This window comes from Sparus aurata, chromosome 2, assembly GCF_900880675.1.
Source record: "Sparus aurata chromosome 2, fSpaAur1.1, whole genome shotgun sequence".
NCBI lineage: Eukaryota > Metazoa > Chordata > Actinopteri > Spariformes > Sparidae > Sparus > Sparus aurata.
Genome location: NC_044188.1, coordinates 9,057,428 through 9,078,306, shown reverse-complemented (window position 1 = coordinate 9,078,306; position 20,879 = coordinate 9,057,428). Strand labels below are relative to the sequence as shown.

The 20,879-nt window shown below is 41.3% G+C and overlaps 1 protein-coding gene across 2 annotated transcripts in view; it reads left to right on the top strand.

Moving 5' to 3' along the window:
* Positions 1–20,471, top strand: part of nectin3a (nectin cell adhesion molecule 3a) — a 34,650-nt gene extending 14,179 nt beyond the window's left edge. Inside the window, exons 2-6 of one of the 2 annotated variants that reach the window (XM_030392366.1) lie at positions 2,894–3,244; positions 8,654–8,953; positions 11,303–11,420; positions 13,247–13,398; positions 15,537–20,471. In XM_030392366.1, coding sequence (XP_030248226.1) covers positions 2,894–3,244; positions 8,654–8,953; positions 11,303–11,420; positions 13,247–13,398; positions 15,537–16,192 — 1,577 coding nt within the window. In that variant the 3' untranslated portion in view covers positions 16,193–20,471. The remainder of the gene's footprint in view (positions 1–2,893; positions 3,245–8,653; positions 8,954–11,302; positions 11,421–13,246; positions 13,399–15,536) is intronic. The other variant, XM_030392374.1, reaches the window with a different exon arrangement.
* The last annotated feature ends 408 nt before the right edge of the window (positions 20,472–20,879 follow it).

Genomic DNA, 20,879 nt, shown 5'->3' with positions numbered 1-20,879 from the left:
ACCAGTTATAGATATATATTTGCAAACATTTATCTGACTGTCAAGCTTTTGTCATGGCAGTGTAATTATGTTATATATTGACAAGCAAAGCAACTGAGTTGAACTAGTAAGGTGGCAACAAACAGCTGTTCTGTCGGCTCAGATGTCCGTGGGGTGGAGAACGCAAAACTCACAAGGCTCTGACCCTCATTCTCCCCCACACCAGTGCACCCAGAGGACTCCGGCAGCCGCAATGCAAACACAGGCAACACATGCACTGCAAAGCACATTATAGCAGCATGAGCTCTCTTTAGTAGAGCAGGTCATGATTCAAAGGTGGGAAAATGATGTTAACGTATCCCTTAAATTGTCTTGTAGAAATGTCTTAATAATCTTTCCTTTGGAAGTGACTTTAAGTGGTGTCTTTCCAAGTGAAAGATAATAAGGCAGGCTGAGTTAAATTTTTTGGTTGCTAGGTTAATAGCCTAAATACAGTGCACAAGTGTGTTAGAGTAGTTTGAACAGCAAGACAGGAAACATAAGGAAAATATTTTGACAAATGTGGGCCAGCAGAGAAAAAAACAAACAGGAAAGCCCAAGTATTATAGCACAGCATGACAGTTCACAACACAATGCAGCAAACATTTAGGATGCAGCAGCCATTCAAACAAAATCCCTGACTCTTACACACATGGTCACACTCTTATTCCTTATTTTGGAAGAGTGAAACTCTGTATGTGTGTGTGTGTGTAATCACTAAAATTACAGGGGACGTAATGGAGCACGGGGAGCCTCAGCCTCCCTTGGCTTTATTCCTCACAAACCAAGATAGCATTGCTGTGGCTTACCACTCACATTCATGCCAAAGACTCAAAATACCAGCCAATGGACCACTTTTATAAGCTTTACTCCATACACATCCGAGACTACGTACAAAGTGGAAATTTATGACTCCCAATATAGCTTACTCCAACTGCAACTGTGTTAAGAAAACAGAGACAGTTTGAATTTTTTGAATGAAATCGACTTTCTGTATTTTGTTTACAACAGCGACATATTCGTAAAGGCTTACTACAGATCTACTTGTCAATTCACCTTTGAACTTGTAAAGCCCCCAAAAAAGTCTTTCTATCAATGACTCATTTGTGTGATTATACTCACAAAAAGCAGAGCTAGGATGGATTTTTTTTCCATTCAAGGTTATAGGCCTAGCTATAACCTGTAATTTAGGATTTATGTCCGGCTAGTTTTCCAATATACTGCATTCATTCCCACTGAGCTTGTTGTTTTTTTGTTTTTTTTTTATACAACCCAGTAGCACATCTATCAACTGTGACATGCACATTACTGTCCATACAGCTTGCACGTTAACAATATTGAGTCACATCTCCTCACTGTTGATTTATCAAGATCTAAGTATGATTTTAACCATAGAGACTACTCAGACATTCGTTGTGACATGCTCTTTGTGTCTTTACCCGACTATATGAATTGCAGCATCCAAACGGCCGTTAACATTCAAAACCAAGTTTACATGCTGCATTAGCTTTGAAAAAACCTGTGGTGGGCTTCAAGTCAAATTAAGGGCCACATAAAAAGAGGGAATAAAACCATTAAATTGCTTGTTTTGTTTCATCTCCTTCCAGAGGTTGTTTTTTTTCTTCCCTGTTTGAAAGGTGCTCAGATGATTAGCAAGAGGGACAGTCTGAGTGTCCTGCGGTGAAAGTGTGTTGCTTATTAAAGCACTCAGAGTAACACGGATGAAGTCTGGTCTTTTTTACTTCAACCACAGGAAAACATGTCTGAAACAAATGATGGCTGTTAATGAGACCATGGAAACACTAGTACTGATGATGATGATGAGCGAGGGACAGGAATGTGTGATACAGTGTACTGCAGCTTGTAGAAAGCTCATCAAGAATTAAACTCTACCCTGAATTTCACTGCTGCTTTTATGTATGAATGTAATGCACTGTCACCAACACCACACCACAACTATGTAATCTCACGAGTGGTACAGAGTTGTGACTCACTATGCCATGTAGGTTTATGCTAATGTCCTGTTTTTCCAGCGTTAACAATAATGAGCATGCCGTAATAGCAGAAAATGTCTCCACACTAGCTCCCTGGATTGGACCAATAAATTGTAATTTTATGGACTTTTGGCGATTAGACATGGGATGATATGAAAACTTCATGTCAAGAGTATTCTGTCCAACTTAACTGGGATTCATACTCATAAAACTTAAAAGTTAAAAATATTAATTTCACTTAAAACATACTGGAAGCACTTACACTTTGCATCACAGATAGGACATGCATCTTTTAATGAAAATAAATGAATCAAAGAATTTTAGATAAGTAATCATAAATCACGAAGGTAAGCCTAAATAAATGGTGGCAACCTCACCTCCTTGTGTTTAGTTTTTAACCTGATTTAACTTGTTTTTTGTGGGGGATACAATTAGCAAGCCAGGCCTTCAGCTGGAGTGACAGGCTCAGGCTATTCAAATAAAACGGGAAACCAATATAAGACTGTACATCAGTAAGCTGGACAGTTTTTTTGTCGATCATGCAAAGATATGAACTATTATCTCGACTCATCATCACAGTATTCAACAATGTTGGTGCACAGCAGATTTTCCTCATGCTGTGCACACCTAGTCTGGTGATAGCTGGTCTACTTCTGTGGTGTTACAGCTGTCACAGTGGAAGAGAAGAAACTCACTGTGTGATAAATTGAATTAGAATTTTAGTTCCCAGACAGTTCTCCTCTATCGTTAGACACCAGAGAACAAAAATTGTCATTTCTGAATCCAATGCAGTGATGCATTTTTATAGTTTAATTAAAGCTTCAACAATGATGTGTCACTGCTGTTTATCTGAATCTTATCTCTGTCATCTTCTCTCTCAGCAGGTGTGAGCAGTAACCAGGTGGTTGTTCCCGAGAAGGTGAACGCAGTGCTGGGAAAGAACATCACACTGAGCTGCAGAATAGAAGTGGGCTCCAACCTCAGTCTCACACAGAGCTCCTGGGAGCGTCGCCTTCCTTCAGGCACCATTACCTTGGCAGTGTTCAACCCCGAATTTGGGATCTCCATCTCCCCAGAGTATATCAAACGGGTCTCGTTTGTTTCCCCCTCTGTTCGTGATGCTACCATTAACATCGGAGGAGCTAGCTTTGAAGATATTGGGTCCTACATCTGCAAAGTGGCAACGTTTCCCCTGGGCAATACGCAAGCATCAACCTACGTCAATGTATTAGGTAAAGAAGAGCTTTACCTTCCTTTTTCATAGTATTGAGTTCTTTATACTGTTTTTAAACCTTACTTTTCAAAGCAGAGCATTGTTTGCTGTGATTAAGCAAAGCTGATGTGACCACTAAGCATTTTCCCTGGAGGGATAAACTACTTCCTGAAGCTACATTGCTTTTTAAATTACCTGGACAGAGGGGATGTAAACCTAAATCCCAGTAAGAATCTGCAGATGTTTAGAAGCTGCTGTGGTGTGGCCCCACTCATCTCACTCACTCCAGTGTCGCTCACTGTAGAAAATCTGCTACGTCAGGTTAAAATTAATTTCACTGAGTCTCTATAATGATCTCCATAAAGCCACTTGCAGACTGCACACAAAGTGCACATAATAACATTTTTATGGAATATGCAGACTCTTTCCTCATGTAGCAACTGTGTAAATAGAGTACAAGAAAGTTCAAACAGTCCCAACTTGATGCAACTAGTTGCATGCAACAAGAAGTTAATTGCAGGGTGTGATACAGCGTGATTCTCATGACATTCAGACGCATTTAACCAAGCAGCATGAAAAAGTTTCATTTGTAGCACTGGTCATAAAACTACAATGTGGAGCTATTTCCCTGGAGGCTGTGAGGACTGTTGTAAGTTCTGCCCTCTTTAGCCTTTGTCACTAATTATGAAATCATACCTCAGACTGAATAATTGGCATTTCTAAAGCTCTCACATGCCTTGAGTAAGCAGATGACAAACTTCACTTTCCAGTGTAAACAGTATATCATAAAATAAGCTATACTTATCTATGTCTGCACATTTAGCTTCACCAATTTTCTTGGTGCTCCATGCTTCTCTCTATTGTTGCTGATATTACATCTTTAATTTGAGGCTGTTTGTCTGCCCCTGATAACCAAACAGAAAAACATGGCAACAGTTTATAATAATAATATAATAAGACCAAAAAATCAATTTGAAATGTTCAGCATCACATCAAACACACCGTGGTCCAGAGTTTGCTTATTTATTGCTGATTTTATGAATAAGAAAAACTCCCATTTCAATGGGGTTTTTTTTTTGTTTCCAAAAGCATTGTGTACTGACAGTATACAAGAGAGTATGGACACAAAGGCCTAATACTACTACCACCCATACCATTTAGGCCCAGTCCCATTTCTAACTTTTACCCCTGCCCCTCAGAACAGAGTTGTAAAGGGTATTACTCCCTGTGAAATGGGACAACCCTTAAAGATCCTCATACATCATCAGTTGAAGTAACATCTGGACATTTCCAACAAGGTTTCTTCTGCTGTGATGATTCCTCACTCCCTGTATTATTGCGATGCCTTCTGCAGTTTTCTGAGGAAAAAGCATGAAGGCTTGTAATTCGTTCACAATGTCAATGAAGTCATCAAATTAAAAAAAACGCTGCCTTTTTACTGACTGCTAATGTTGGCGAACTGTGCTCCTACCTTGCCAGTCTGCACTGATATTAGAGGAGCGGTATCAAGTACAGTAACTCCACTGTTGGACTTAAGTTAGATTTAAGGGGAGGGATGCAACATTGAAACACCTCAAAATCTTGGACTGTAATGCACAACTCTGCAAATGCAATGTTAGCAAGCAAGATAGTTAGCTGCTGAGACATCTGCAAACGGGGCGGATTGTGATACGCTTGTTATAAAGAAAAGGACCGTAACACATTAAAATTTCAGAGAGTTCTCGTAACCCTTGGCTGCAAATGTGCCTTTGAAAAAGCTCTGTTTGGAGGGTCATGTAGCCTTAATGCTTCATGTTCCCCTCTAAACCATAAAGCATAAAACATTCGCTAACTAGCAAGCTTACGCGTTACATTGTTTGATTTATCTAAAGTCTGGCAGCAAATCTTCGTTACTTGATAATGCTGCTTTAATATCAGTGCAGAGTGACAGTGGCAGAATCACAGGGTTGCTAATGTTAGCTTATAAATCCCAGTTAGTGGCCAGCAGTGATATATTTTATTGATGGCTTGAATGATAACGTGAGGTTGTGGACAAATTGCCGGTGTCCATCCATTTTTATGTCCAACAGATAAATGGCAAATTGCATTTTGATAACACTAGGATCGAGTGAAATCACCACAGCTTAAGACGGCATACAGGAAATGACCGGTTGCATCTGTTTACACAATTGTCAACTTGAAGGGTCGTGTCATTCAATAGGAGGAGATTTTGAACACTGCCCCTATTTGATCTGTTCTGAGGGGCAAAGGAGCACTTAAAATCACAGGCTAGGAGTAAACGTTGGAAATGGGATTGGGCTATAACCTTCTGTCTGAGGAGCATGAACGCTGAACTTCCTCTGTGGTCAGCATATGTTTCAAAGCCCCAAATAGGTGGTTGGATTGCACTCGGGCAGGACTGAGAGGAGCAGATTGCACTGTAGGCAGAAGTTTCTTGTCTCCCTCCAGAGAGCGGAGGAGACTCTGATGACTAATGAGTGGTACATTAAGTGCTGCTGTGACAGCCACAGTGTCTGGAGAGTCACAGAGTTCAACTACACCTTGCTCTCCTCTCTGAGCAGCTTGTCAGACATAGCTCACATAAACACATAACATGCACACCCATTCACAAATACATGCTTGGGCCTACTTTACAATTCACATGTAATTATAGGGTTTAATTATGGAGGACATGTATGTTCTTTGCAATTTGATACATGTCATGTTGGAATTAGGTTGTCTCGTAGCATATTTTCTCACAGGGAGTACATCACAATTACAAGAGCTAAAGTCAGCAGATTCTATTTCCCAAGGCAGCGATGAAGAGTAGACTCTTCATCTCTGCCTTGTTTTGGTTGACTGTTGCTGTTTTGAGAAAGGACACGATGGCTGTAGCCCTGCACTGTGTATAACACGTCAGTATATGGACAACGTATCTGTGTGCATATTGTATTTGTTTCAGTTTAAACATGTTTTTTTTTAACTCAACTCAAAGTTCCCAGTTTTGATTTGTGTTTATACATTTGAGGTTTATGAGAGAGAACTTGACCTCATTTTCATTCCTTTCAAATGAACTAAAGTAAATCAGTGAAAAGGCTCAAACGCATAAATAATAGACCAAAGTCACGACACGCATTATAATGATTAACAGGTGCCGTGGACATTGACTTAATTTCAAAACTCGTCTTGTATTAATCAGTATCACTAGACACTCAACACACAATATTTGTTTTGGACCAGCACATTCTTGATTTTTTTCCCCCCTCCTTGTGTCTGCAACTTCTCACAGAAAAGGCCAGAGCATTCAAGGAACGGTTCCACAGGAACTGCGCTACAGTACATGAGCCAAAACTCCCTACCAATAAGAAACAGGAAGGAAAATATGACACATAAAGTGAATTAATTAGAATTACCCTTTGTTTGAGAGTGCTGACAGATGAATGGGGCATTTATTGAACTGCACTTGAGGTTCTTCAAAACAAAACAAAGGCAGATTTTTTTGATAAGCAGTTCTGTTCAAGCCTACATTCTTTTATCTTTAGAATTGTTTTTTCATCATGTGCCCACTAATGCAGTTCTTTTTGTGCTGAGACATAAAATTGAGAAATCTCCCCACAGAGTTGGTTAAAGTTGCTTACTCATTGAAGCCAGTGGTTAAAAGTATTTATTCCTTCTTTCAGTGAAGTCATGCTGAATGTGTCATTAAGCTATATTTTGTTTGCAGTTACTATATAACCTGCCTTGTTTCTAGTTCTGTTAACTATCAGCTAAATGAGGCCAATCTTAGTTCAGAGCTTACTTGCAGATAATTCCACTGATCTTACTTGCTGCCATGTGTGACTCCATTTGCACAATGAATTATAGTTGTTTTGCATCACAAACTTGCTTTTGGTGCAGAATTTAATCTTTGTCTACACTCCAGCTTTTTGCATCACAGCATCCAAAATCTAAAACAGAAATTATGGCTGCTATAGATCATCACACCACCCCTCGTTTTAGGGGATCCCACTCTGACGTCATTCGGTGTGCATATGTGCATCAGTGTGTGTCTGTGTGTGTGGGCGGGAAAGGGCCAATGCAGCCAGTTTGCTGAAGGGAAATCGTTACCCTTTCCCCGAAGCATTTCCACTCATCCAAAGCACTCCCCTCCCTTCCTGACAGCAGCACCAAATTAACACGTCTCTCTGATTTAGTTATTGTGGAGCTTCAGCCAGCTCGCCGCCGAACATAGAGCTGCTACTGTTTATAGTCAGAGGCCTGTAAGGAGGGGCAGAGAGAAGGGAGTGAAGAATGTGGGGTGGATGACTGAGAACGGTGTCCCTGCCCCTGCACTGGGCACAGGAGACGCCAGGTTTTATTTTGGGAAAAGAGGGAGCCAGGAGTTATTTGGATTTGTTGTTGGACCTCCTGCTCGGCTGGGGAGGAGTGGGGTGGCAGATGTCTTTAAAGGTGATGGCCTTGTCTTAGGCCGATGTGTGCCTCCACGTGCCGCCTTTAAAGCTGTCATCATTGCAGTAAGTGGAGCAGCTGTTATTGTTTTTTCAAGAGAGACAGAGATAGAGGAGGTGGCGCACTGCAAGACAAAGAAGAGAAAATTAGCTTAAGATAGAAATTTGAGTGATGGAAGTGTAATCTTGTGTAACCTTAGTAGCCAGTTTACTTCACTACCCCTACACAATGTCCTCCCCTCCCTCAGCAGATTATCTTTTGTATTTCCACTGTCCTGTTTCCTCTTTTGTCTTGCTGAACTTTCGCAAGTGTCATTTCCCACAGTTTGTGATTATTAAATACAGCCCCATACGTGTTTTTAGGCCAGTGAAGCAAAAAATAAATAGTTGTACCTTGTTGCACAACAGGTAGAGTGTTGGATTATTCTGGTGGCGTCCCTCTTGCATGAGTCTGCTTTGCCTGTCTGTTGAAAAAAATCATTAAGTCTAAACCTCCAGTTATTCATCAGAAGCCTGGGTTTCATTACCACAGCTCTACAGCATTGAGGCTTAGCTTCTCATCTTCCAGTACAACATAGTCAGATACAAACACAACAGTTTAGCATCAGTATCCTCTGATTCTGCATTATTTAGGGTTTTGTCCCCCAACATCAAATCCATACTTTAGGCACTGATATGCTTTGCTAGAACCATGCAGTAGGATCAATAAATTACCCTTCCATATGTTTGACACACAACAATAAAGAGAGCTATGTCTCCACTGAAATGCTTCCATATGATTGAATAGTGTGGTTCATCAATTTTTAATGCATATATGTGAAATGGAAGACTTCAATCTGCTCTCACTGGCAGTTAAGTATACTAAAGCCACTTCCCTCTGTCCATTGACTATATGATGGACAATATTTATTCATATACATACGCAAAAAAATCGATATTCATTTTGTAATCTCTTCCCGATTCTGTCATTTCCTCCCCTCCCCCTTCTCTCTTTCACACAGTGGAGCCAAAGGTCTATGTGTCTGCTGGCCCCACAGCTCTGCTGGATGGCGGCAATGAGTCACTGGTGGCCACCTGCATAGCCGAGCGGGGTCGTCCTACCGCGGAGGTCTTTTGGGAGACAGAGCTCTATGGAAGAAGTGAGAAACAAAGTCAGGATGAGCCCAACGGCACCAGCACCACACATGTGCGCTACATGTGGCAACCGCAGAGCTACGCCCAGGGGAAGACGCTCACCTGTGTGGTGCGCCATCCGGCCCTGCAAACAGAGTTTCGCATACCCTACGTACTTAATGTTCAGTGTAAGTGCTGAGTTGTAAGACCTTCTTTTTTTGTGTTGTCTTCTTACATCTGCCAGAAAAAAATTTGTGATATTTTCTTGTTGAAAAGAGATCCAACAATAACGTGATTCCACTGCTTCTGTTGGGAAAAAAAACCCACAACATTTTAAACCCATATTTGCCGTTTTTCAGGTACAGCGGAACATGTTTAGCTAAAACATTTGACTTTTCCCAATGCAGTTAACACAGCTGCAGTTCCTCTGTAGACAAAAATTTCTTTAAATTATTTGGACTCAGAACCTTGACATGGAAGATTTGCATGTGTTTTGAACACTGATGAGTGTTTCCTACAGAATGACCACGCACCTGTGGTGGATATATGAAATCCAAGCCTCCAACCTACACCGTCTGTATTTGATGACCTGAGAATGAGCCTCAAAAAATCATCTAGGCCTCGGATTTTCTGTGTGCCTGAATAGTGTTGCTTTAATTGTCCACCTATTGAAACCAAGGTGGTACCAAATTACATCACAAAAACCAGGGGCACTAACAAGCATAAAAAGAGCTACATTAGATATCACAATCAGTGCTTTTACAGGAGGAACATAGTACCAGAGAAGAGAACATCTCCCTCTCTCTCTGTTTCTCTGCAGAGCATGTGTGACTGTTAGTAGATGAGAGGTGTAGAGAGGTCAGATTTTCCACTAGTTAATTGATCACAGATGAAGTGTCCTCTCAAATGGATGAAAAGAAATTCTAAAAAATGCTGAAATGGGTCGCCACATATACTTGGGCAGCGTTTAATCTACCTGGGCGGCCCGCCCAAGTAAAGTCTGTGTGGGAAATATTGCTGACTGCCCAAAAACACAACACTGATGAGGACCATGGATACTTTAGTTTACTTTGAGTCACATATGCAGTCCTGCTGCAGTAAATACTCACTGGCTCATAAAATCTGCAGTCCCTGATCAATTTACAATGTACTCCAGTTTCAGCAATGTTTACTTAAAAACTAAAACAACAAAAATATAGAATATCAGCCGCCCTAAGTTCCACCTCTAAATGTTCATAGTTAGTCTGAATGGTATCATCCTCTGTAAAAAGTTGCTTCTGATGATGTTGCTCACCCCCTTGGATTGAGTTCAATCAGATGGCTGCTCAGTTAAATGTGTAAGGTTACACTGTGTGTTGAAATCTTTTTTATTCTCATTAAAAGTATTAATTTAATTTTAAATGTCCTCTTCTGTGAGTATGAAACAGAGAAAAAACGATTTTCTTCCTGAAATCGAGTTGAATAATCATGATCATTGCATATGAGAAGTAATGATTATTGTAGCTCTAATTGTGCAGCCCTAACAGGTACAGCATATCTTATCGATATTATCCCATGCTGATACTTGATTTATGGCTCCCTACCTTTCCTTTTGCGCCTGTAAAGAGGCCATTTAATAGTTATTTTAACGTTATAATCATTGATATGTGCTTCCTTGGTGATCAGCACAGAGGGTGAGTCTGTGTTTGGACTATGTGAGCGCAGGCTAATTAAGGTATTTTATGAAATATTGATCAGGCCTCCGCAGCAACACAAGTAGCAGGGGGGCTGCTGGGGGGCAGCGGATGGAGATGCAGAAAAACCAAGGTTAATACAGGAAGAAAGAGGTTTTCCAGCTCAATAAATCATGTCAAATGCCGAGGCAAGGGATTTTAAGTGCAAAAGAAGCACAATTTCTACGTCGAGCTGCGTGAAAAGGGTCAGTGGACACGGTGAGCTGGGGCATCTTCCTGCGTGTCGTAATGAGTTCCTCATTTGTCCTCCAGAGAAATCAAAATGAAAAATTGGATATCTAAGGCAGTGTTTGCCATTTTTTATTGCAGTAGCATGTGCCGAGCCTCATTTAGGCATCCTCCTGCCTTTCGTTGTTTTTTTTTTTTCTTTGTCATGGTGAGGCAGTGGAGTTTATTATTAGCTGCACTACATCTACTGTCTGACTGAGTCTGTCATTTTCTAACTTTCCACCAACCCAGGGTCATTTGTTTGTTCTCTAGGCTCGTTCACCAGCAGATGCTGTACCCTGCTACAGTCCTGCACAGCCTTTGTTTTTGTCAGCGCTCGCTACTGTGCTTATAATGCAAGCTTTGTTCCTTCTGGAAAAGCTTGTTTGTCATCAGGTTGCTGGGATCACAGTGACTGATTATTGAGTCCTGGACTTTCACATTTTAGAATTAAGATAGAATAACATTTTGGTTAGAACAACCAGCCTTATGTTGTAAAAGAATAACACAGCCTTAATATAAATACATTTTCTTTTCTGTTTGTCTTTGTAAATCATTTTAAACATTGTAACCCTTTTTTTTTAATTTTGTGTACAGTTGCACCAATGGTATCAATAACAGGAAATGACAAAAACTGGCACGTGGGTCAAGAGAATGTGAAGTTCATCTGTGGCGCCAAAGCAAACCCAGCTGCCCATCACTTCACATGGATCAGGTCAGTATCAGCAAAAGCTGCCAGAAATCTGTCCGACTTTGGATAAGATCGGATCTCTGGGACAACCATTTTGTTTGATTGTCAAGTGTAGCAACACAGTTATTGAATGGAACTCTGGTGACTGACAGTAAGCTTCAACCTCTGTGACTGAATGCTGAAACAAACAAGGACATTTCTCTAATGGTGGCTTAATACTTGCTTCCAAAAACCTCACTTCTCATCGGAAATAGATGATCACACATTTTCCATGGTTTCAGTAGATTATCGTGTTCCTCTAAGGGTTGAGTTATGCTCGAAAATAACTGGTTGTGATCATGCGGATGGCAAAAGATTTCAGCCACACTTGAATATGGAGTGAATAGTCACAGATGGACGAGACGCAGTAATGGTTTAAATTCATAGAGAGATATGAAAAAGTGACAGAAATACTTGTATGTGGAATCACAAAAGAGCATTTCATTGAAATGTTCAAACCCTCTTAGTTACCCTGTTGAAAGCTGGCTAATCAGCCTGAAGTGGGTGTGAATGTCGGATTGTCAATTTAAGAAAGTTTCCATAAACCATTTAACCATTCAACAGACAGACTTTATAAAACGTGATGTGTCTTCAGGTGTTTCTTGGCTGCTGTATTCTACATCCTTACATTGTCAGACATTAAGTTAGTTGGAGAACAACATATCCCTGAGGCAAAACTAAACCTGCTCACAGTCTCACCAAATCTTTATGCCCTGAAACAACTACATGAGCATGTCATTCAGAAGTGCTCCTTGAACCTTAGCTACACACACTAAATTTGGACTTAAGAAATGAATGAGATGATGCTACAGTCTAATTCAATGGCTGTGACTTTCGAAGGGTCTCAGGTACTTCTTTGTGTCAAAACAGGCTGTTATATTCTGCCAAGTTTCTTGCTGCTTCTACCTGCTTTATCCTTTGCAGACCTTGGTAGCGTCAGAGTGCAGTCAGTTGTTGAAAGGTGCATTCAGAAGGTTATTCTCAGCGTAAACCTTGGGAAATCTTTTGATATTTGTATTCAGGTTGTCAGCAGCTAATGTTAAGCTGCGTAACATGATCTACACCTCTGAAAAAGCAATTGTAAAAAGTAAATAATTAAAGTCAGGCTTAAACTCCACTTTTACTTTTTATTATACACTGGTATGTTACACTTAGGTGGCTACAGCAACACATTTTGACTAGTGAATGTTATAGCAAATACTACACAACAGATCAGCTTCTGTTTGGTCCAGTTGCAGCGGTCCAAACTGGGTTTTAACAAACTTATATTAAGGCTCGAAGTGAAGAAGCGTCAGTCTATAAATTACCTCCAGCATAACTTTGGAACCCGGACACTGGAGCTGTTGAATGCTCTGCTGCGCCCATCGGGACTCCCTGCTATAAATAAAAGATTCCAAATGGTTCATGCATCGGAACAACACCGGCCTATTGGCAGCTCTTTGTCATCATCTTGCTTTGAAAACAAGAAATATGGTCTCATTTGAGCTGACAGAACCAGTAAAGTCTAGAAAGCCGAGCTCTTTATTTTCTTTTTTATTTCGGCTTTTTTTTTTGCCCTGACGCTGAAACCTTGTGTTAGAGTAGAAAGCTTTTCCCCTCGATTGATGCAAGTGCAGTCATCTTAAATTATCACAGTCATGTGATCTTTTAATAGCTGCAACAGGCCTACAGTGGCGTCATTGGAAGTCATGAAGTGGTTTCTCAATTATAGTTGTGTCTCTGAAACATAATAAGAGTAATAACAATGTATGAACTTTAAGGTCTGTGTTTGATGCACTGTGAGATTTATGTAATGTTTCATTTTTCCACAGGTTGGATGGAGTGATGCCTGAGGGTGTTGAGATCTCAAACAATAGCTTTGCTTTTACTCGCGCGTTGGAGCGCAATGACTCTGGAGTATACCGCTGTGAAGTGATAAATGACATCGGTCTCCGCAGTCAAGATGTGAACCTCTGGGTACAAGGTACTTTTGACTTTTTCTCTCAGTTTCTTAAAGTGCTAGTGGATGCTTTTATAGCCATCTACTAACTTAAATAAATAAACTTTAACATCTGAGTTCAAAAGAGGAATCTGTCTACTTCCATGGTGCCTTTCTGATGTAAGATTACCCTCTCAGTACGATCAGCCCTCGGTTCAACACTTCTAGCCGAGCTAAGCCGCCGTATAAATGTCCCAGCCCAGATCCACTTTCACACATTCCTGGCAACAGAGGAGCACGGAGCGCAGATAAAGAGTATCAGTACCAAACATTTCCACTGTTGTGGTTTTGGCAACATTAGATTTCTCAGATAAGGAAGAGGGTGTTTACCCCTGCTGGTTCAGCAAAGTATGCCCCCATGTAACCTTTTTCTTTGTTTTGTTTAAGGTCAGATTTCACAGCGGGGTGTAATGAATTGTGTTCACAGATTTGCTGTACACAGAAGTATGTGTGTGTACTCTCTACTCCCTTTGTTATTCTTCTCTTAAAGCTGTTCTGAATGAAAAGTGATCAACTTATTTAGTTCAACTCAACACTTCACAGATTAAACCCAATAGCCAGAGAGGGGACTTCCCTGCCTCATTTAAAGGGGTTTCCCTGTGTTTGGATTAGTTGATTCATTGACATAAATCCTCGTCAGAAAACTCACAGGAAACCAAACGACTCCCGTCTGCTCCCTCTGTCTGTCCATGGGTTTGGAGTCCATTATTGTAAGGTCAGGGCGTGGATCCTGAGAACTCTGCATCTCTTTTTATTTTCACTTCTCCTCTGCTCCTTTTAATCCTTTTCCAAACAAAGCAACTGCTGCTTTTGGACACGTACTCGGCTAACACACACAACCCTTTTCGTTTCTCACTGTCGAGAGGGAAAAGCTGGAGGAGCCCCAAAAAGGGCTGTCAGGCTCCATCTGTGTACAGGCCTGGTTTGGAGTCCTGCTCCAAACGAAAGCACAGCTGACATCCTGTCCAGGACTGACTTGCACTGAGCAATTATCTTGCTTCTCTTGTCAAATATTAAGAGTTGGGCATGCAGCCTCTCACTTCCCTCCCCTGTGGAGATAGTCAGGTTGAGCTCAGCTATATATCCCCCCTCCCCCCTCCAACGCTGCTTGGTGTAGCTGTTTCATATTCCCAGTTGTCTGTGCAGCCTTGTGGTTTTTGGCTGCTCGTCACTCAGATGATCAGCTACATGGTTGCAGATGCTCATAACCTACATGAGGTTAAAATGTCGCGCTGCAGGGTGGGATTGATGACTGACGAATGAGACGATTGCCAGTGTATCAGTTCACTGACCTCAGTCTGTCTCCATTATCCTCACTCATGCTTTTACTTTAGCCCTGATCCTTCAGGCTCACACACAGTGCATAATTGCAGGTAATTGGATTCTTACTTAAATTGTGGAAATCATTATGGCTCTACAGGGAATTTGGTTTTGATAACTAGCGCCTCAAAACCTCCTGGAGATGCAGACCTCTATTAGTGCGAGTCATATTGCTTTGTAGTCAGGCCTTTGATGTGCCGGCACAAGGATTGACTAGTGGTATCAGGCTGCTCTTAGCCCCAGAGGCTGGGGGTCAAAATGGAGACACTTATCCTGACCTTGAGCTCCACACAGCCCTTTTCTCTCCGACTCTGGCAGCTATCAGAAACGCCGGCCACCAGAGGACAAATCAGATGCAGGAACCTCACATCGATCACACAGCGCTTCATCTTCTCACATGACTTCCCCACAGCAGGGTTTCGCAAGAACGGGGTGGAGAGCCAATCACGCTCACTCAGATGCTCATGAGCGCATGTCCTCTTGTCCTCTGATTCCTCTCTGTCTTTCTGTCACGCAGACACACAATGACATTTAGCACTTAACCTCACTCTGCCCCTTTCATTTCCCTCTTTATGCTATACAGCACGGCTTTCAACAAATTCTGTAGTCTCAGGAGAGGCATGTCTGTGCTCCAACACTGCTCAGTGTTGTTATAGATTAATCTAAAAACCAGTCACACTTGCTTCGTCAGTTGTTACAGAGCATAATGTGCGTTTTTTCTCCCCTTTATTTTTATGACTCCTCACTCCATATGCCGTCCTTCCTCTCTGTTTAAATCTTTTCATCACATGTTCACTCTGCAGATCCTCCCCCCACCACGGCCGCCCCCAGCACCACTGCATCCCTCCTGCACGACACAGCCGGAACCGGTACTGCAGTGGACCAGCATAAATCCCCGTTCAGCTCGCCAACCCTGGCCTCCTTGCCTGACAGCAGCCTGGGCACTATAGTCGGTGGGGCTGTAGGTGGAGTCTTGTTCCTGATTCTCCTGCTGATCCTCGGTGGGGCCTGCTTTATGCGACAGCGCCGCACCTTCAGAGGAGACTACTACACCAAACAGTACCTGGGACCCTCCGACATGCAGAAGGAGTCTCAGCTGGACGTGCTGCAGCCGCACGAGCTGCAAGAGGTCTACGGGGACAAGACGAGCAAAGGCAGCCAGGATCTGAAACCCAAACTGGGAGGAGACATTATTTACCCTGACTACACCCCTGAACGAAAAGATAGGGATGACTGGGCTGACAGGGGGGATGGCCACAGGGTTCTCAAGGATGGAAACTACTACCCAGATCACTACAACACCCAAAACATGCACCCCTGTGGGCCTCCTGTGCACAGCCCCGTGGTGAACAACGGCTCCCCCTATATCCCGGAGGACTGTTATGACAATGGTACAGACAGCGACTATGTGTCCCACATGGACGGATCTGTGATCTCACGCAGGGAGTGGTATGTTTGAGGAAAGGAGCGCATAAAAAACGGACGAACGACTGGCTGAGAAAAATTAAACAAGTGACAGATATAAATATCATTAAAGGTCATGTCATGTCAGTTACTCAGCTCAGTCTCACAGTGAGCTCTTTGAACAATACTGCTCTGCCTTGATTGTAACCACTTAACCTTAAGGACTTGGATATGGATTGTATTACAGTTGTTGTAGCATTTCAAGAAGCTACAACTAAGCTGGAACACCTTGATGATATTATCTTTGTAGGCTTAAGAGGCACACAGTGGAGTTTCAGCTGATGTGAATGAGGTTTTTTATTGTGCTTGTTTGTGTTTGCACCTGTCTTTAACGCAGGTCACAGGTCAGGTGTTCGGACCCTTGTTAGTGAAGTATTTATACCCCTGACTGACTGAGCTCTGCTCCCATAAAACCTCACAGCTTCTGTGGCATTTTGAAACTGATATCTCAATTGCTTACAGCGTTTTCATACACAAGAAATGTTTTATCATGGCTGCAATCAGTATTTACAGCTCATTGTATTGCATGATTTTTTTTTAAGAGACAAAAATGTATCATCACATTAAAGGGAACGTTCGTCAGACACATTGTTAAAAGGGAGATTACACAGGCATTTATTCTGAGGGAAAAGTAAACTGACACTCTTACAAAAAAAAAACTGCCCCTTGTTAAACTTCTGGTAAAGTTCTTCAGTTGCTTTTGCAAACTTTCAGTATCTTCTGTAAATTATTCATGAAATAGAAAGCCTGTCACCTGACAGCGAAGATGACAACAGAGTAAAAGAGGTCACTCCCTGTGGAAGTGCTCTTACTTTCAGCTTCAGTTTAGTTTATTTATTCTACAGACATCTCTGATCCTACTGTTGTTATCCTTCAGTTAACAGTCCTGACCGATTTGGTGATACCCGTGGTTTCTCTAGCAACAGCCAGTTTGGTTTTAAAACTGCAAACTTGAACAACTTTGTCAGAAATATAAGGGGAACATGTGGTGCATCTGTTTTCAATGCAGCCAAAGACAGTGACTAATGAAGTTGTCAGTCAATAATAAATTGCGTGTGAATGGCGTGAGAAGTTTTTTAAACAGCAGCAGGTTAAACTGAAGTTACCTTTCTGAGGAGTTGTCATCTGCAGCTCCGTCTTGTTTCATGACTTGCTTTTGAAATTAAAAAATTATTCAGTGACATTTAGAGCGGCATCAATTAATGAATTAGCTAATTGGAAGACGATAGCCAGCTATTTTTTCAACAATTATTTGTTTCTGTCATCTTTTAAGCAAATCTGTAAAACATTTTCTTGTTTCAGAATGTAAAGATTTGATGCTTTTCTTTGTCATTTATGATATCAAATGAAGACTCTTTGAGCAAGGGTGTTGCGATATACCAGTATTGACGATAGCCATGATATTAAAAAATTAAATATTGATACTGTGCTAATAATGCACATATGATAATATCCTGCTAGTATTCTTGGAAGAGATCTTGGAACAAGTGCATCTTTTAATCATGAATTGGTTTAGTTGCCTTTTCACTCAATTTATATGCCAAAAAGAGACAAAAATACTCAAAATAATCAGTAGATTAATTGATAATGGAAGTAGTCGTTACTTGCAACTTTGCAGACAAAAGAATGCCAAAAAAAGTCTTGTTTTGTGGACGCATTTGTAACGAACAATCTTGTTTTGCGCTCTGCTCAGTGACAACTACTCTCCAATTGGATCTTCACAGTAAAAGCCACCCAGCAACAGAAGGAAACGTTCGGTTAGCAGATGCAGCTCTGACACAGTGTCAAAGAATGTAAACAGTAAACAGTGAAGCCCATATCAAGATCAAATCGTGCTGGACTGAAGTCATGCATCATTTCCACTGAATCTCTTGTGCTGAGGAAGGCAGTCAGATTCTTGTGTGGGAATGGTGGACTCCGCCACTGCCAATAGAAACTGTAAAGATATTTAGATAATTCCTTACCATGAATAAGTTAAAGGGCTATGACAGAAGAAATGCTGACCATATATAGTATCAGAACTGGGCTTCAAGATTATAACTGTTACCACACACATCATCATTGTTGAGTTGTGTTAATACGCTCACTCCTTGCAGTGAAAGGCACAACTCTGTTATTACAGTCGTCAGTACACATCAAAGGAAGCCAACGAGGCCTCGGCCCTCTGCACTTATCCATGATAACAGGCTGCATCGCTGTCTTTTCCATTTACCCTCCTCTGTATCCAATGATTTCTGTCTGCGCGACTAACACCAATTGGTCATTATAGTTTTTATTTTAAACGCCAAATCAAAGCAACGTGTTATAAATACCAGATGTGACTATCACAGCTGTCATCGTCTGATGTTATGTGGCTCCATTAACCACCAACAGTTTCACTGCTCCCGCTCAAGACTCCTCAGCTGTGATTCATGACGGTAAATAAGCAAAATGGTTGTTGAAAATGAGGTCGGGGAGCTCAGAAATAAGGGGCAGTAATAAAGCGATCCCTCAGCTTCAGTTTGTTTGAAGTACGATTGGGCGAATACCTCACAGAAGAGTTGGAAACACTGTGAGCGGCTGACATCACCGCTGATCACAGAACAGGCTATAATGTTGGGGTTTGGCTCCTCGGCAGCTCCTCTGAGGATACACAGCGATTATGGAAAACTAGAAATTTAATCTGTAAGTGAAAAAATAAAAAAAACCCATCTAGGTCTGAGCTGTCTGTGTAACGGCTCCCCAAGGGATATATATTTTTCCTACAAACAACAAACCCAGCGACTTAAAGAAGAAACAAAAGAGTTGACATCATCAGTGATCTCATCTCTCACTGCTTGATTTGACCTTACGCTTTTCCACTTAGTGCTCCCCCCCTTTTTTTTTTTTTATTTCCTGAGGAATGATGACATGGATCAAAGTGGCCTAGCATGAAAGGAAAAACAAACCCTTTTCTGGAAAGATCTCCATTTAGTCAATCAGGGTATTTGTTGCTTGAAGACGGAACCATATATGTGTGTTACAGTCGGATCAGAATGGGGGGGTTGGCTAAAGTTTGCGGTCTGCGCTTTCTTATTGGGGTTTTATAGATTGTGGTTGCAGTTTCTCCCTTTTTTATTATTTTTTTTATTTTTGTTAACCCTTCTCCACCCTCACTTTCCCATGCCAGGGCTTTGGTTGAAGGTTCAGATGTCTGAGAATAAACTACTTTAATCTCGCTCTCACTCTCATCGTCGCACGCACGCACCCAGCCGCCACACATCTGCCACTGCGGCCCACATCCAAAGAGCAGTCCTCACCTCAAACCGTGAGCTTTTCAATTAACTTTTCTGTTTTTTTTTTCTCATCGCCCATGGCAACCAAAGTGCTTTGACTCCATGATTTATTGCGCATCCGTGTCTGCATGCACACATCTGATTCGTCGGTGTCGACTTGTTTCTTACTTGGTAAAACTGCTGTCTCTGTCGTTTTCTTTTTTTGTCCCTGCTTCATCTCTAACGCAAAATGGACTGAAGTGATGATGAATTGGTCGCCCATCTAACTGGTTGCATGTAAATTAAGTTATTCGCTACACTACTACGCTCATTATTTCTCATCACTAATGTGTATACACATGTACATAATGCTAATAGGTTAGCGTAGGATTAGCTGTTTGATTTATATGTTTGTGTACAGTTTGTGTACCCCCCCCCCACTGAACAGTCGGTGCCTTAGATGGGCTGAGCAATGCACAGAAAACTTTGAAAAATGACAATTACTGAAAGCGTTAATGTAAAGGATACTCGAGAGGAGGACTGACTGCTCCGTTAACATGTCTTCCATCCTGATATTTAAGATTCTGCTGTTATCAAAAATGTCAGAATAGACAAAAGGTTGATTGTCATGCCTTATACTCTTTGAGCGGACACGTGTAACAAGTCGGTTACTGAGAAAATTAATAAGTAAAGTTTCACTGGGAATTTAGGCAAGCCAGATTCATAGAAAATATTATTGTCCTGTAAATATGCTGGCTGTTTTTTTTTTATGATTATTATTATTATTGAGAAAAAAAAATCTTATTTTTTTGTATGAGGTCTGTAATTTTCACAGAGTACTAGCTCTTCTTTGAGGAGCTCATGATAACCTAGAGGGCGATGCTGTTTTCACTGCATTTTGTATTTGTTCTGGAGAGTTTCTGACCAATTATTTTGTATGTTGTTCTTTGAATGATTGATGTCTCGCAGGAATCAGAGATGAGAGTGCGGTAGATTGTGTTTTGTTCCTTTTGTTTGCAATAAAAGACCTTCATTATTGCACTCAAACGTGTCCTGGGATTGTGCTTTCAGAGAGGAGGGTTTTTTGTTTTGCTTTATTACATTTTTTTTAACTCGCATCAGCGTTTTTAGGGGAATACTGTGTTAATGTGATATGTAGATTGCACGTATCCGTCTAGAGCTGTACAGGGAGACACAGGAGAGGACAAAAAAAACAATTCACTAAATGGTACAGAACCCCCGCAGGAAAAAAAACGTAGCTGTTTGATGAATGTCAAGATTTTTAGTTAGCTATTCCTGTTTGTAGGTGTTTAATTTTCAGTCTTCCTCAAATCTGCTCAGGACGGCTGTGTGACTCAATCAAAAACTGCAGGACGGCGACTAAATTGATCTCGTGGTGAGATTGTTTTGTCATCTGCTGTTTCCAAGGTCAACGGCAAACTTTCAGTC